Genomic DNA, 17,402 nt, shown 5'->3' with positions numbered 1-17,402 from the left:
ACTGGCGACATGTCCAGGGTGTACCCCGCCTCCCGCCCATAGACTGCTGGAGATAGGCACCAGCTCCCCCGTGACCCACTATGGAATAAGCGGTAGAAAATGACTGACTGACAAATATACGGTCAGTTTCATTTTAAGCTTTTCATTAAGATATCACAAGTTCATTTCAATATACAGTACAGACAAAACGTTTGGACACACCTTCTCATTCAAAGAGTTGCCTTTATTTTCATGACTATGAATATTGTAGCTTCACACTGAAGGCATCAAAACTATGAATTAACACATTCAGAATTATATACTGAACAAAAAAGTGTGAAACAACTGAAAATATGTCTTATATTCTAGGTTCTTCAAAGTTGCCACCATTTGCTTTGATTACTGCTCTGCACACTCTTGGCATTCTGTTGATGAGCTTCAAGAGGTAGTCACCTGAAATGGTTTTCACTTCACAGGTGTGCCCTGGGGTTGGGACCATCAGTTGTGTTGTGCAGGAGGTGGATACAGTACATAGCTGATAGTCCTACTGAATAGACTGTTAGAATTTGTATTATGGCAAGAAAAAAGCAGCCTAGTAAAGAAAAACGAGTGGCCATCATTACTTTAAGAAATGAAGGTCAGTCAGTCCGAACAATTGGGAAAACTTTGAAAGTGTCCCCAAGTGCAGTCGCAAAAACCATCAAGCGCTACAAAGAAACAGGCTCACATGAGGACTGCCCCAGGAAAGGAAGACCAAGAGTCACCTCTGCTGTTGGCGATAAGTTCATCCGAGTCACCAGCCTCAGAAATTGCAGATTAACAGCAGCTCAGATTAGAGAACAGGTCAATGCCACACAGAGTTTTAGCAGCAGACACATCTCTAGAACAACTGTTAAGAGGAGACTGTGTGAATCAGGCCTTCATGGTAAAATAGCTGCTAGGAAACCACTGCTGAGGACAGGCAACAAGCAGAAGAGACTTGTTTGGGCTAAAGAACACAAGGAATGGACATTAGACCAGTGGAAATCTGTGCTTTGGTTTGATGAGTCCAAGTTTGAGATCTTTGGTTCCAACCACCGTGTCTTTGTGCGGCACAGAAGAGGTGAACGGATGGACTCTACATGCCTGGTTCCCACCGTGAAGCATGGAGGAGGAGGTGTGATGGTGTGGGGGTGCTTTGCTGGTGACACTGTTGGGGATTTATTCAAAACTGAAGGCATACTGAACCAGCATGGCTACCACAGCATCTTGCAGCGGCATGCTATTCCATCCAGTTTGCGTTTAGTTGGACCATCATTTATTTTTCAACAGGACAATGACCCCAAAGACACCTCCAGGCTGTGTAAGGGCTATTTGACCAAGAAGGAGAGTGATGGGGTGCTGCGCCAGATGACCTGGCCTCCACAGTCACTGGACCTGAACCCAATCGAGATGGTTTGGGGTGAGCTGGACCGCAGAGTGAAGGCAAAAGGGCCAACAAGTGCTAAGCATCTCTGGGAACTCCTTCAAGACTGTTGGAAAACCATTTCAGGTGACTACCTCTTGAAGCTCATCAACAGAATGCCAAGAGTGTGTGGAGCAGTAATCAAAGCAAAAGGTGGCTACTTTGAAGAACCTTGAATATAAGACATATTTTCAGTTGTTTCACACTTTTTTGTTCAGTATATAATTCCACATGTGTTAATTTATAGTTTTGATGCCTTCAGTGTGAAGCTACAATATTCATAGTCATGAAAATAAAGACAACTCTTTGAATGAGAAGGTGTGTGTCCAGATTTTTGGTCTGTGCTGTATTTTCTCCAATACTGTTATACTTACAGGGTCAAATATATACATAAGACCCCTCCTGTATTTGGGAAAATGTCTCTTAGCAAGCAGCACTTCGACTACACACTTTTTGTAGCCATCAGCAGTCACGTTGCATATTTCTGGAGCGTTATTTGAGCACTCTTTTTATCAAAATAGTTAGTTTGTTTAGTAAAGTGGTTTCCTGCCACAGTCCCGGCTTTTAAACGTGGAGTACAAACCTTTGATGGGGTTGAGGCTTTGGGAAAGTAATTCATATATTATATGTACTGCATGTTTAACCTTTCTGTGCACAGTAGGTTCTTTTGTTCTTAATGCTTTGAAAAACCTTGAAAACACTTCTATAGTTGAGCGTTGCCATGATTTGAGGGTGTTTGGGTTTTTGTTTGGGTTTTATTTATTCTTATTCCTAGTCTTTGTTTTGGATCCCGCTTCTGTTTATTATTTTCCCTGGTTGTGCTTTAGTTTCTGATTATTGTTTTCTAGTTTATGTTCTGTACGTTATGTTTTCTCCCGATTAGTTTTGGATTTTGTTTTGTCCCAGTTACGTTTCGTTTTCACTCCCTGCACTTGTCAACCTGTAATCAGTAATTCATTTGGTCCACCTGTATCATCCAATCAGTCTTTTTCACTTCACCTGTATCATGCTCCATATATAAGCCATCATTCTGTTTACTCGTTGGGGAAACATCAATTCTCTTTGTTGTCTGGGACAGTTACACTTGTTTTTGTTAATTCCTGTGTCCATCCGAGAGGGACATCTGTTTGGTTAAAATAAAGCCATTTTTACTTACGGTCAATCCGCCTGTCCGTCTGCATTCTGGGGTCCACTCCGATCAGTTACTCTGACAAGCACACCTACTTTGCTACCTTTATCTTTTTTATAAGTTGTCAAAAGGCATGTGGAAATCAGTCTGCCTTATTCTGCAAGCCTTACAAGATAAAGTTAAGTCCACAATTATTCATTTGCCTGACAGATTTGGATTTATGTAATGTTTTAATTTTACTAACATGTTTCTTCTGGCTAGAAGTAATATTAACATTTTGGAGTGGCACAGCGAGAGTCCCAGCTTAAATCCTGGCTTAAATCTCATAGGAATCTGAAGATTAGGGTGATTGCAATTAGGTCTTCCAATCTCAAAGATTTTGATCTTTTCACCTCAGTCTGTGAAACTCCTGAAGTTAGCAGATGACACCAACGTCACTGGTCTGATGCAGGACAACGTCTGTATAAAGACGGCTGGTGGATTGGCATGGTCCACTGGCGTGGTCAGAACCTCCTGGAACTTAACCCACTCAAGACTGTGGAGACGATGGTGGACTTTCGGAGAACACCACCCCCATACACCCCCTCACCATCCTCAACAACACTGTATCTACTGTGGACCACTTCCAGTTCCTAGGAACCACCATTTCTCAAAACCTGAGATGCTCCTCACACATAGACCATGTCACACATAGACAATGTTCGGAAAAAGGCCCAGCAGAGACTATACTTCCTGAGGCAACTCAAGAAGTACAACCTTCCACTGCTGGTCATCTTCTATACTGCCATTATTCAGTGTGTCCTGTGGACATCCATAACTATGGGGTTTGGGTCATGAAGAAAACAGGACAGGTCCAAACATCAGTGAACCATTAGGTCTGCAGAAAGAATCATTGGGGCTGACCTTCCCTTCATCCATGACTTGTACAGGCTAGGGTCAGAAAAAAGGCAACTAAAATCTCTGCAAACCCCACACGTCTCAACAATGCCAACATTGTTTCCTTACGCAAATATTTTTACAGATGTTGGTCGAGGCGCTTTAAAAGAGACCTTTTTCAGATTACAACTACTTTCAGCCAATGCAAGGGAAAATCCTGAATAGTGTCATTGGTCATGCTTAATTCCACCTTTATGTTGTGCAACATTAGAAAATAACAATCTATTTGAATAAATTGGGAGAATAGCTTTCTTTTTTGTGCAACAAACAGTCAACACCTGCAATTATCAATTTGTCTCAATAGGCTGTAATACTTTCCTTCCAACAATCCCATTCAGTGCTTGTTTCTGTTATGAATGCACCTTTCTATGCTTGGTGCTTGCTGCAGCCTCCATTTTGAGGCTTACTTTCCAGTTTTATTGCAGACTTATGAAAAAATTACACCCACTTTTCATCTCTGCAGTGACATGCAAATCCACATTGTACTTGATCTTATGAAACCTCGCTGAATAAATGAGAAAGTGTCCCGCTGATCAAGACAAGAAAGTACTCTTTTATGAGTGCTACAGCATCAAAGAAAAGGCAAAAAAGGAAACACTTCCTCCTTTCAAAAGTCCAGGCTCTGTGCTTCAGACCGAGGAGAGCACCCACCTGCTGGCAGCTTCTCAGCTCAGGAGTCTGTGGAGCTATCCTAGATAATTTAGGAGTTAAGTGCACTCCCTGGGCATAAATATATTGCTGCATAATTCTCACACTCCCTCTTAAAAATGGAATTAGATTTGCATCAAAGTGTTTTCATACAGATGAAGCCAAATTTTCTCTGGAAGGCATTTAAAAGAGTTAGTGGTTTGGGTACAAGATGCACCAACAATACATCTGTAGGTGTTTGAAGCCTAAAGAAATGATTCATCCATGGTAGGAGGTTAACAAATGTTAATCAATAAAATGGGCTTTCTCTAATTACCAGTGTTTGTGTGTGTTGGTGTCTGTGCAGTTGATTTTATAGGAGGATTTGACTCCTATGGTTACCAAGGACCCCAGAAGACCTCCCACCTCCAGCTACAGCCTATGTACATGTGAGTATAGTTGGATTTAGCATGTTTGCCTGCATTTTATGTTAAATTTAGGCTCTTTGAAATGTTACATCCGTACAGAATGGGGTTAAAATAACATGCACTGGTCAACTACATCAATAAAACCAACTGGTAAAGTGTACAATATTGATTTTTTTTTTGTTTCAATACAAAGCTCTACTGTAAAATCTTGAGTGTTGGCATTCATTTGGATGTTATTTTTGATAAATACCACCCACATAAAGGCTACTTCAGAAGAAAGCATATGGCTGTAGCAAAAGCACTCCATAATAGCGGCCACCCGCTGCAGAACAAGTCGCTCAGCCATATCACAAAGACTGCATAGAAACAACAAGAAAAGCCTTTAAACTCGATATGATTCACTCCCAAGAAACTGCGTTATGTACTGGAACAACGCTGATCAAAGGAGGCTCCATGTCTGGCAATCCAAAAGCAACTGAAAATATGTATATGTTTGTTGCTCACAGATATAAAGTAATAGTTCAAACATAATTTTTTTTTTTTTACCATAAACAGCTTGAGAAGTATGCAGAATGTGGAAGTAGTTCAACCCCCCGAGCTTTTCTAAACTTTGTCATGTTACAACCTCAAACATCAACATATATCTTTTTGATTTTCATGTGTTAGCTAAACACAACAAAGCGCATAATTGTGAAGCTTCTGTTTTTTTTTTAAGTAAAAAACAGAAAAACGTGCTTTGGATTTGTTTTAAACTCCCTGAGTCAATAATTGTTAAAACTTTTGGGGCTATCTTTTTACCACCTTTGTACATCTAGGGACTTAATTCTTGCCCATTCCTCTTTACAAATAGCTCAAGTTCAGTCAGACTAGATGGAGATCACCTGTAGACATCAATTTTCAAGTCATGTCTCAGTATCTCAATTTTAGGTCTGGACTTAGGTCTGGAAAGGATGATTCTATCAAATGGATTCTCTTTTATCTAAATCATCTCATTGCAGCTATGGCTGTACATTTGGGGTTTGTGTCCTGCTTTGTTCCTCTTCACGAAAGATTGAGGTTTGTGGTTTCAGCATTTGCACTGAAGCTAGAAATCTAGCTTGTTGCCATAAGGAATTAAGAAATGGGCTCAGGTTTCACCTCCGTTATCAGTCACCTGTGTTGGAGTTTAGCTTTCAGTTTAGCCATGTTTCATACAGAAACTGTACATAATACGACATGAACACATTTGCCCAGCATGAGTAAATAAAGGTGGCAGATGTATTAAAATCAAATCCATAACTTAACTTTTTCTGAAACTGCTTCTCATAATTAGAACTTTGCTCTTGTACCCATTCAGGCTGGAAGGAGGATTGTTGTCTTGCTATGAAGCACATTTTGTTCCAGTTGAAGGTTTTGTTTCTCAATTGTTTGGTGTTTATTTGAAATTTAAAGAGTGGCTTTCTGTTTCCTTAAGGTGCTTTGGCCATTTGTAATACAGAGAGACGATAAGTTGTCCAGGCTGGCACATCGCCTGCATCAATCTCAAAGTCTAACTCTGCCCTGCGGGAAGCGCTGAGCCATACAGATAAAGCAACTGCAATGTACCAAACAACGAGATGAAATAATGCCGATTTGGCTGATGTGCAGAGGACAGATTATCAATACCAATTTGTATTAGACAAGGACCATAGCAAATTAGAACCAGATGCAGAGGCATAGAGATAGAAGCAGGGTGGATGAAGTGAAGGAGAGGAAGAGAATGAGAGAAACGGAGTGATGGATGATACGTAGGACTAAACAAAGAAGAAAGCAATAAAGGACTATTCTGTAGTTTTATATGTCTCCAGTGGAAGCCATAACCCAGATCATAAATCACCAAGCCTCTAAATAATGCCTGCCAACACAAACACACCCCAGCTGTAGTGCAGATACAAACGTCTATGCACAAACAGCTCACACACACTCATCACTGTGTACACAGACATCCAGACACAGTATTTGTGCTGATAGACAGCTTTTGCTCATAAACATGTTAATTCACATGCACGCACACATGAACCTTTAAATGCGCGCTCTCGTCCACAAACATCATCAATATGCTATCATTGTTCTCCAGCCGTACTCCCCTCTGTTCGGTGTTTATTGGCTCTGGCCAGAGGGAGTAATAAAATAGCATCAACCGTCCCACCCCACCCCAAAGGAATCCCTCTGTGCCATAGATACACACAACCATGACACATAAAGCTAATAACACAACAGTCAGCATCTCCAAAGGACTCCGAATATCTTTTTTATTCAAATTGCTGGCATTGCCTGCTTGTTAACCACTGTAAGATGAGAAGAGGAAATAACATTGGACACCTACAGTTGCACCTATAAATAAATAAATCCTCTGTGATTTAGCATTGCACATCAGGTTTGGTCTCATTTCTGATTCAACCAGTCAAGGGCTCCATTAGTTGAAGAAGGTGGGCTTTAAATAGAAAACATAATACCTGGTGTGTTGATGGTGATGTTTCATTGCACCTTAGAAATGTATCCCAAAAGTTCAAAGATGAGATCACTGACCTGCACAAACAAAGAGAAGGATGAAAAAAGACAGCAACGGCTCTTAATATGTTCCACCAGATACAGCTGGAGCATAGTTTGCTAGTTTTAAGTGAAAGGAACAGTGCTACAACACCTAGGCGTGGCAGACAGTACCTGATTCCTGAGGTGGCAGGTGGTCAAAGACCTTTTACTAACTGCAAAAGACCTTCATAAAGGTTTGGTGGTAGCAGCCAATGAGGTTTTAGTTTCCGTAGTAAGTTATGAACCAAACACTGAATGGCTCAATGCCTGGACTTTAAGACATACACTGCTGCTGACCCACAAACACAGAAAAGTCACCTCCAATTTGGTATGGCCATTAGCCAAAGAGTTTTGGGGGTTCTGTTCTGTGAAGCAATCAATCAAAACTGGAACCTTTAGAGCCAATGGATCAGTGGTATGTCTAGACGAGGAAGAATGAGGCATACACTGAAAAGAACACACGCCTACAATGAAGCACGGTGGTGGCCCAGTGATCTGGAGCTGGTTTGCTTCCTCTGGCACAGTAAATGGGAAAAAATGTCATTTCGACTGTGAGGAAGCTGAAGCTTGGGTGTCATGGCACCTTCGAAACAGGAAAGTGAGCTCAAAAACACTTCAAAGTCCACCATGGCTCTGTTTCTGTGGGAAGAAGTCCAGGAAGATATTAGAGTCTCCATCATAGTTGCCTGAATTAAAATCTATTGAAAATTTGTGGTGAGATTTACAGAAAGGTGGCAGCCGCATACAAACCCCAAAAAAGTAACACCATGGGGACGTTAGACTAAAAAGGGCAGGCTAAGATTCCTCAGGACAGCTGCCACAAGAATCTGAACAAATACTGAGAAAACATCTAACAGTCAGCTATCAGCTGAGCAAAAAAACATACGTGACTACTGACATTTTCATAAAATCTCAACAAAATCCAGGTACCTAAACCAAAAAACAATGTGTGATCTTAGAAAGTGTAATGCATTTTGTAACCTTTTTACAAATAAAAATCTAAAAAGTGTGGCATGTTTTGTATGTTTTCACAATAAAACAGTTTCCTAACCTTGGGACATCTCACTAACCACAGTTCAATCCATCGTTTGAAAACAAAAAATGCATGGCACAACAGCAGACCTACTAAGACATGGCTGTCCACCTAAAGTCTTAGGAGTTCAGTGAAGGCAAGGAGAGAATTAGTCAGAAGCAACCCGAAAGCCCATAGTAACTCTGGAGGAGCTGCAAAGAGCTTAAGCTCAGGTGGTACAATCTGTAGACAGGATAACTATTAGGCTGCTAACTTGCCTTTATGGAGTGAGAAAATTGTCAATAAGAAAGAAATGCATAAGAAGTTTCATTTCAGGTTTACCAGAAGCCCTGTAGAGAAAACAGCAAACATGTGGAAGACGGTGCTCTGGTCAGATGAGACAAAATAAGAACTTTTTATATGCAAAATGGTGGAACTCTATTGCTCCACATCACCCTGAACAACTACTCCACTGTGAAACACTGCGGTGGCAGCATCATGCTGTGGGATGGGTTTCATCAGATGATGCAGAGAAGCAGATCAGTAAAAGATTTTGAAAATTACAGATTTTTTTCCTTTCCCCTTTTCAATTATGTACTATTTTGTGTTCATCTGTCAAGTTAAATATCAATAAAACACGCAGTGTTTTTTTTTGTGAAAAGAAAAATGAGTTTTGATTAAGATTTGTAACAAGGTAATTTCAGGGAATATATTTTTTTAAAAAGCTTTCCATCCTCTGAGGTTGTAAATGTCTCTTATGTGACCATGCTAAATGCTGATATTTAAAAAAATAAATTTCTTTGAGGTTTTGTCAGAATTTGCAAGATGGCTGTTTGAGCACATTTATTATTTTGACAATCAAAAAAGTGTAAGCCGCTCTCTCTTTCTGTGAAATGTTCCTAATGTATTCTTCTCTAACGTATGTTTAATTTTCAAAGCAGAAACACATGGGAGAGCCAGTGCACTCATGAGAGTGCTAAGATGTCTCTGAAGTGTCATTATCTCCCTCAGAACACATGGGACAAGTGCTTCTGATGTTCTCTGCAAGCAATATTATGCTGTTAAGCTTATTTGTCAGATCAAATTACTTACTCCAGGATATGGAGAAAAATTAGCTGTGTAGCATTTCATCATAAACCTGTTAGCCTTCTATCTTTTCAATTATACTGAATATGTCTGCTTTACAGGCTTCAAAGTTTTCAGTTTTTGATAATATCTCAAGTATGCCAACTTAATGTTTAAGTGACTGAATTTATGCTATAAATTTGTATTTTGGCTACTAAAAGTGATTCTTTTGTTCTGTTCTCTGTTTTTGAAGGTCAAAATAAACCCAGAAGCTACTCCAGAGGAACTGCCTTACCAATGCAGAGCCCTTCGTTTACCACTCCACCACTCTCTTCCAACAAACAGAGACAGACATGTAAACAGAGGATAGATCACACTCTCCATCTCTATCTCCAAATCTTTGAAAAGCTCAATCAGGTGGCATTCCCTGGCTCTGTTTGTCCGACGATGGAGTCCCTGATTAAATACTGGCATCACGTGGCCAAAAGTGGTAACTGCAGCACTTGTCCGCCACAATGATTTCATGTTTTTGAAGTCCAGTAAAAAGCCAATATTATGATTTGCTCCCTGTTTTTTTTTTTTTTTTTGCTAATGGATATCAGTGCTGTGAGGGAACACCAAGGGGATGCAATCAGTTCTGCTTTTCCACAGGCTTTCTGAAAGAATTTAAAATCCTGCTTTCAAATGTCAAAACTGAGCCCAATACATTCAAGAAACATTAATAAAATGATCCTGCTCAAGATTCCTTGAGTACTTTCACACAGATGCGTCTGACCAAAGACTTTAAAGTAAAAGAATTAGCCTTTTAAAACTTAACTGAGTTTTTTCTGCTCTTGGTGCCTGACAGTTCACTTACCAGACTTCCAAACAGGAACCTGTAAAGGCAATTACCGATTGAGGAATGTTAGACATCGCTTTTCTTAAACCTATTTTTCCTGCTGCATTCAGGATGTCATCATGGCGGCAAAAAGTGAAAGCTTGAAGGAATACCCGGCTCGCTCTTATACCTGTGTTCTATGAATGTCAACTAACAGTGTAATGTGATGACTTACAGGCTCTCAGCTCACACATGCATGTGGACGAGATAACATGCATGCACACCTACGCAGGTCCTTCTTACTAATGTGAATCTTAACGAAGTTTACAAAAGCAATGCTGTCTCCTTCACAGAAAGGCTGGACAGGAATGGACAGAGGTGACCCCCCACACCTTTAGCTGCAGCGTTTCGAGAGGCTCGTCAGAGGCTCGTCTTGCCATGCTGTCTAAATATTTTGTCTTCCACTCAGGACAGAAGCATGGAGGTCGACAGAAAGAGCTAAGCTCCTCCGACCCCTGCTCAGTCGTATCTACAGTCCCTTGCAAAAGTATTATTAGAATTTGAGTTTTTTAAACTATAAGCATAACCTTCAATGGGTTTCAATAAAGATGTAATGTGATAGATAGAACACAAAGTAGTGCATAGTTGGGAAATATAGGAAAAGGAGGCTTTTTTTTAATGATTTACAAAGAAAAATCTAAAAGGTTTGGTGTGCTTTTGTTGTCAGCGCCTTTTAATTCAGTACCCTGAAATAAAATCCAATGCAACCAACTGCTGTCATAGCTTACCTAGGTAGTTAATGGAGAACACCATTGAGTAATTTAAACTCAGCCGATCCATGTTCCTCATTGGAAAACAGAAAAGAACAGCATCACGGCAAACCTACCAATACATGCCCTTTCACCTAAACTGACAGGTTGAGCATTAATCAGAGAAACAGACAAGAGGCCCATTGTAACTCTGGAGAAGCTGCAGAGATCGGCAGCTCAGGTGGCAGAAAGGTTTTACAGGATTGCTATTAGCTGTGCATTAAACAACTGCTGCCTTTGAGAATAGTATATAGATGGATAGAAGAGCGGACACGTGATCTTAACAGCATTAATTAACAATGTTTCAATCCTACTTTGATCAGCGCTTGGCCAAACTACAATGAGGTACACTGTTATATAGAGACAAATGCACACCACACTTTTCTGATTCTTTCCCTTAAAATTTTTTTAAAATGTGTATTCTTTCCCTTTTCCTTCACAGTTGTGCTTTGTGCATGAAATTCCAATAAATTAAGTTAAAATTTGTGGCTGAAGCATGAGACATTTTCAAAAGTTCACTTTTTGCAAGATACTGCATTATCAGGCGCAAATAAACTTTTTTTTGCAAATTGTATTATTAAAACCTAGTCAACAAGCAAACAGGAATTGTTCAAAGCAACTTTAATCGATTGTAACTAATGCTTATATATGTCCCCAATAGAAAGACAATCACAGCAAGCTTCAGTCTTGTCATGAACAGAATGCTTAAAAACCCATGGAAAACATACATGGTTCTACATCAAACAAGTTGGTTTATTATTTGTTGTTTTATATCAAATGTCTCATTTGACAACTGGTGAAAACATGACTTGGAGAAGCAGCAGAGGCTGAATCCTCAACAAGAGCGTGCAGACTATATTTACCCTCTTTCAAAAAGACAGGAGACTTAGCAAGCCCCTTCTGTCACCTCACAGCTCAAAATTTTCAAGATGAAAGTGCCAACACATCCCGCTCATGAGCCACAGGCTGGGACCAAAATCAGGTCGAGAGTTACTCTTCATGGTTTCCATGTAAGAAAAAGTAAAGACATTGCAAGTTAGGAAAATCTAAACATACCGCAGTTTGTTTTTATCTGTCTTCTACTTTTGTTGGAAAAACGACTCAAGTGTTACTCATTTCGATTAACTGGACCAAATGTTTGAGGCCTTTTGCTGAAGACACCCTTCTCTCAACATAAGGAAGGACTGGTTCAATCTCCAGTTCTCTTTAGCAGTTTACCTGTTTTGTAAGAGAACTCTGTGGTTTACGTTCAGAGTCGCTCCGCCTGGAGAACAGAGACGGTATTTTTTGTGTGTTTGCATGAGGTGTTTCCAAACTGTCGCATATTTAATCTCATGCCTCGTGTGATTAACTAGCTTCGTACAAACAAGCAACAAGAAAAACAAAAGGGATGGGAGCTCTTTGGTTTGTTGGATGCTCCTCAGCTCTCTTGGAAAGGTCCTAAATGTGAACTTTGTGCTTTTTTTTGTTGTTTTCTATAAATAAGAGTCTGCAGAGTTTAGGAGAACGTAGGTACTGCGATGTAAAATGATGAAACGTAACTTTGATCTTCTAGATGTCTTTTTTATTCACATGTGGCTGTGTTTACTGTTTTTTCTAGCTGACTATTAATGTATGATGTTGTGTATAAGTGGGAAAAACTAGGTTTTATTTCTTCAAATTGTACAAAGTATATGAAATGGGAGAGTTTGAGAAAAAGATGCTGAATAAAACTGCAGAATTCAATTTTATATCAATATCATCAAGACATTTTTTGAACTAAACAAATTGAAATGTTTTTTGTTGCGAAATACAAATTGGATTTTTAATTTTTAACTAAAAAACAATTAACTTCTCTGTTTATTTGCCTCTGAAGGAGATGATTAATTAAAAAATCAACTGACACTGTGTGACAAATATCCATTGCAGCATTTTAATGAGAAACAAACCTTTAGCAAGTCAGAAAGGTGCATACAAACTGTGAGTGTGTGTGTGTAGGCACTGTTTTCTGAGTTATGGTGAACTGCACAACCCTTGACCCAGACCCAGTAAAACCCATCTGGACTACCACAGCTAAACAACAATTTAAACTGGACGCCGAGCTCCCTGTGGGTCAATCAACAGCAGTAACTGCAGTAATAACTGAGGATTTTGTGTAGATCTGAATCTTTATGGCCACGAAGAGACTAACAGCACCTTCCACATTTATTGGCACTCCCATAAATATGTATAGAAAGCTTTGAAGTAAATGCATCCTTTATTGCAGTGGCATAATCCCACACGGAAAAATCCAGTATTTGACTTGACATTTATTGAGTGGGGGAAAGGATCCCACATGAAGAAATAATTGTTTTAATTAAAATTATGTCACCACAGTTAGTGGCACCCCCAGAAATAAGTTAATTTATTCATTCAAGAATGCTTCAGTTGGAAAGATGTGAAAAAGTCTTTGCCATTTTTCAGATTTTTTCTGTTTTTGCTTTAAACCTAAATGTTTCAGTTTATCAAATAAATGCTAATATCAAAGATAGCTTAAGTGAAAACAAAAGCAGATTTGAAATGATGATTTTATCTATTAAGGGAAAAAAAAGCAATCCAAACCAAATTTCACTGACCACACCCAGGTCTGATTACTGCACAGCACTGCACTGGATGTGGTATTTATTCAGTTCAAAGTTAAAAATTTATTTAACTTTTCACATTTGAGGATTGTTTAGGAAGATTTACTTAGCAATCTACAACTAGAGAACCCATTTCTCTAAGCCACTCATCAAAATGGGAAGGCCAAAAAATCATGTACTTGCACATTTGAACAGACAGAGCAATTAGTAACAAGATTAAAAATAACAGAGACATAACAGACAAGGCTAGCCCAGACCCAAGTGTATGTTGCTGCAATGAAAACTGAGGATGGTAAGAGCAGTAAAAAAAACCTCAGAAGCTGACTGTGGGGAACCGCGTCAAAATTTTCAAAGTGAGTTTATGCTTTGTGCCATAAAATATGAATTTATTTACCAGTGGTGCCCATAGTAAATTTGGACAGTGCTGCAAGACCATTTATTCAAACTATTACAAAGGGTTGATGGGAATCCTTTTATTTCCTAAAATTCCAACAAATGTGTAGATGAAATCTTTGCTTAAATGTAACTGATTTAAACTGATTTACCACAATAAGGTGATTTTTTTATGTTTTGGTTCTGGGTTGATTTGTTACAGTTCACCATGGACTATAACCATGTATGTTTGCTCCTCTTTTTATGCTGGTTTTCCCACAGGTGACTGTACATAAACTAGACAGCTGGGATTAAAGTAGAGTGTGGAGAATGACGGTCTGCTGTGTCCTCTGGTCTCTGTGTACCACCTCAAATGAATAACAGCATTTATTTTGTGTTATGATGTCACATTTTCAGTGCTGTAGTGATTACTCCTTGGAACCCTAAAACAAAAGATAAACAAAATTACTTGTTGCTGTTTTCCAAAACGTTCCAGCAATCTATGATTTACTGCATGCTCATGTAGTGTTTATGGGTCATTTAAATGCCAACATTTCTTAGAAAAGTGTTTTATCTGGCATTCAGTTCTCTTGTTTTATTGGGAGTGACAAAAAGAACACTCATAGATATTCATATGTAATATGCAGCTTTATGCATTTTTGAAAGCCTACCCTAAAACCCATTAGGCACAACTAGGACCTGTGACATTCACAAAGAATCCTTACAGAGCTAGCAGCCCAATTCAAGAGTCAGCCCAGTTAGGTTAAAAAATATGTCCATTGAAGCTACTTTCATCCCACAGCATTCCAGTGTTTGTAGACTTCCCACTTTTAGGGAGATGCAAATTGTTGTATTGTGCAACTTTGTGCACATTTAATTGGTAATAACGTAAATCCCAAAGGACAGATATTTTCTAATAATTGCAAACAGATTCAATTTAGAACAAAAATACATGCAACACAGAAACAATAAACTTGTAAGCGTCGTCTTTCACTTATCTGGAACAAGGTTGCCGGGGCAGCAGTCTCAGCAGAAACACCCAGATACCTTCCCCAGCTCTTCTGGGGGAGCCCAAGGTGTTCCCAGGCCAGCCGGCAGAAATAGTCCCTCCAGCATGTCCTGGGCCATCCCCTGGGCCTCCTCCAGTGGACCTATGAACTATAAACTGTAAAATAAACCAAAAACACATTTATGCCAAATGTGCAAACTTCATAATGTTTATGTTTATGCATTTGGCAGGCGCTTTCATCCAAAGCGACTCACAAATGAAGATATAACAATGCAATCAATATCAAAGCTAAAAATCAGCTACTTACAAGGAAGACCACTGTGTCAGGTTCTGTCACAGTGACAGAACCTGACACAGTGGTGAATGTGTAGAAATAGAGTCCAGGCATAGAAGGAAGCGCAGAAAGAGATAGGGATGTACAGGGTAGGTGCAACCATACTGGTTGGAAATGCATGAAGAGCATATTAGCATGTACTACTGCTTACTAATACTTAGAACAAATTCAGCAAGCAAATAAACTCTAACTGTGTCATTAAGTAAACAGATATTAATGATCAGGTAATAAAGGAAGAATAAAGTTTGGTTAGCAAATAACTGGCCAAAGCAATCCTCCTTTCTCTGATTTAAAGTAATATCAGGAGTTGCATTAAAAAAGGGTGTGATTGATTTAAAAAACATCCCAATAAATGAATACAAAGGAGAAAAAATGCATTAAATAATAAATGTTGAGTTTCAATGTTGTAAAGAAAAGTATTTGGCCCATCAGAGATTTCTTTTGCTTTTGCTTATTGTCACACATGCATGTGTTCAATATCTGTGTCCTGGTTGGGGGTGGCCCTGTGGGGAAATTCCCCTGGGATTCTCCACTGCTCTTCTCTGGGGGGGTTACGGTAGTCCTGGCGGTGGTTCTCCTGGGGTACCTGTGCACTGGGGGGCCTTTGGATGTCTATGGCTCGGATCTCCTCCCTATCTGTCCCAGGTCCACGGGGGCAGGTCTGTGGCTCCTCACACTCACTCTTGCATATTTTTATGGAGAAACCTTGTTTACACAAGCGCACTCACACTCAGACCCACAGGTGTTTAGATTCAGGTGGTAACAGATACACAAATGTTCTATATTGATCCGCATTTACCACTAATTACATCTTGCATTCATGAGTACTGTGCACTTTTCGGCAAAAAAGCTGGTATGTTTCTGCAGGTGTAGAAGCAAGCAGGGTGTTATCTTGTAATCTCTTCATCCTTCTTTCTTTCCTCCACTTTTCTCCTTCTCTCCCATTTTCCTTTTTGCCCCACCTCTTTCTCTTTCATGCTTCTTAATTTTTCCTTTTCGTTTCTGTCTCCGTGTTCATAACAATTGAAATAATCCCAAAGCAGTTTGTAATAAAGTTTATTTTTATAAAAATCAAGCAGAGCATTAAAGCATTAGCTGTAATGTTCAACTTGTGAAAGTAAAGCTGTTGGGCTTCTTAGCACTCAGACAATTGTAAGGGCTACTCTGCCGGACAGGAAACGGTTAAAAAATCCAAATACATAAAATAAGAACCTGTCTGACAACATGAAGTAGGCTAAAAGATCTTGAAAAGCAACACACCATGCCCCCGTACAAAAAAATTGAGGAGCAGGCAAGAATTAAAAATAAATAGTTTCCATGTTTAGTATTATATTTTCCTATGTTAGTTGATAGTAAAGATAACAAGAAGAATAAGAATTATGATGATGAAAGAGTGACAGTGATTTTCCATGAGGAAAACATTGCAATTAGAAAGAAAAAAAAAGAATTAAAATGACACATAAATGAATAATTTGATTACTGCTTTTCACACTCTTGGCATTCTCTCGATGAGCCTCATAAGGTGGTCACCTGAAATGGTTTTCAAACAGGGGTTCACAGAGGTAGTAATAAAAATAAACACAAACCATTGCAGGAGAAGCTGTGCCCAAATGATTGCATGTGCAAGAGAAAATACAGTGAGTGATTTGAAAGAAAGTGACAGTGACTTACATTTTGTTTAACAATTCAAATCTAATGAATTTTGAAAAAGGAAAAAGCTGAGGAAACCCAGTGATATTTTAAGTGGAGAAACACCGTAAATAGGGGGCAAATATAAAATCATGAAAGACTATTCCATGTGTAATATAGTCCTGCATGTATAGTAATAACATCACTTATTGCCATGCTATGCTATGCAGACGCTCTGTCGGTGCTCACAAAGATTCACATCGAAAACATTGACGTAAAAGCGCAGTTGGACTTATTTTCTGATTAATTCAGCTACTACCTGTTTGACCACTTGGGGTCACTCTTACATTGTTTAGAATAGAACATCCCAGCGCCATAGAAAGAGAGTTACGACTCTTTGGACTCGCCGATACGCGGTCACGTGGTTCATGTAGCTCTCAATAGTTCCAAACATTTATTTCTATGGCGCTGGTTCCAAACATCTCAGCGGTGTCAGTCAGTTTGAATGGCTTCAGGCGCGACATAATGCAAAAATCGACTTTTTTCACTCTTTCCTTCGACTTTCAGTAATTCATTAATAATGAACAGATTACTGGTAACTAAATCATAATTTGAAAATCCAAACAGAAGTAACAATACCTAATAGAAGTGCTCTTTCTGAT

The 17,402-nt window shown here is 39.2% G+C and overlaps 1 protein-coding gene across 1 annotated transcript in view; it reads left to right on the top strand.

Moving 5' to 3' along the window:
- Positions 1–14,107, top strand: part of nkain2 (sodium/potassium transporting ATPase interacting 2) — a 151,538-nt gene extending 137,431 nt beyond the window's left edge. Inside the window, exons 6-7 of the mRNA XM_047387777.1 lie at positions 4,483–4,564; positions 9,424–14,107. Of these exons, the coding sequence (XP_047243733.1) occupies positions 4,483–4,564; positions 9,424–9,433 (92 nt within the window). The 3' untranslated portion in view covers positions 9,434–14,107. The remainder of the gene's footprint in view (positions 1–4,482; positions 4,565–9,423) is intronic.
- Positions 14,108–17,402: the final 3,295 nt, after the last annotated feature.

The sequence above is a fragment of the Girardinichthys multiradiatus genome, chromosome 15, assembly GCF_021462225.1.
Source record: "Girardinichthys multiradiatus isolate DD_20200921_A chromosome 15, DD_fGirMul_XY1, whole genome shotgun sequence".
Taxonomy (NCBI): Eukaryota; Metazoa; Chordata; class Actinopteri; order Cyprinodontiformes; family Goodeidae; genus Girardinichthys; species Girardinichthys multiradiatus.
This window is presented reverse-complemented; position numbering and strand designations above follow the sequence as displayed.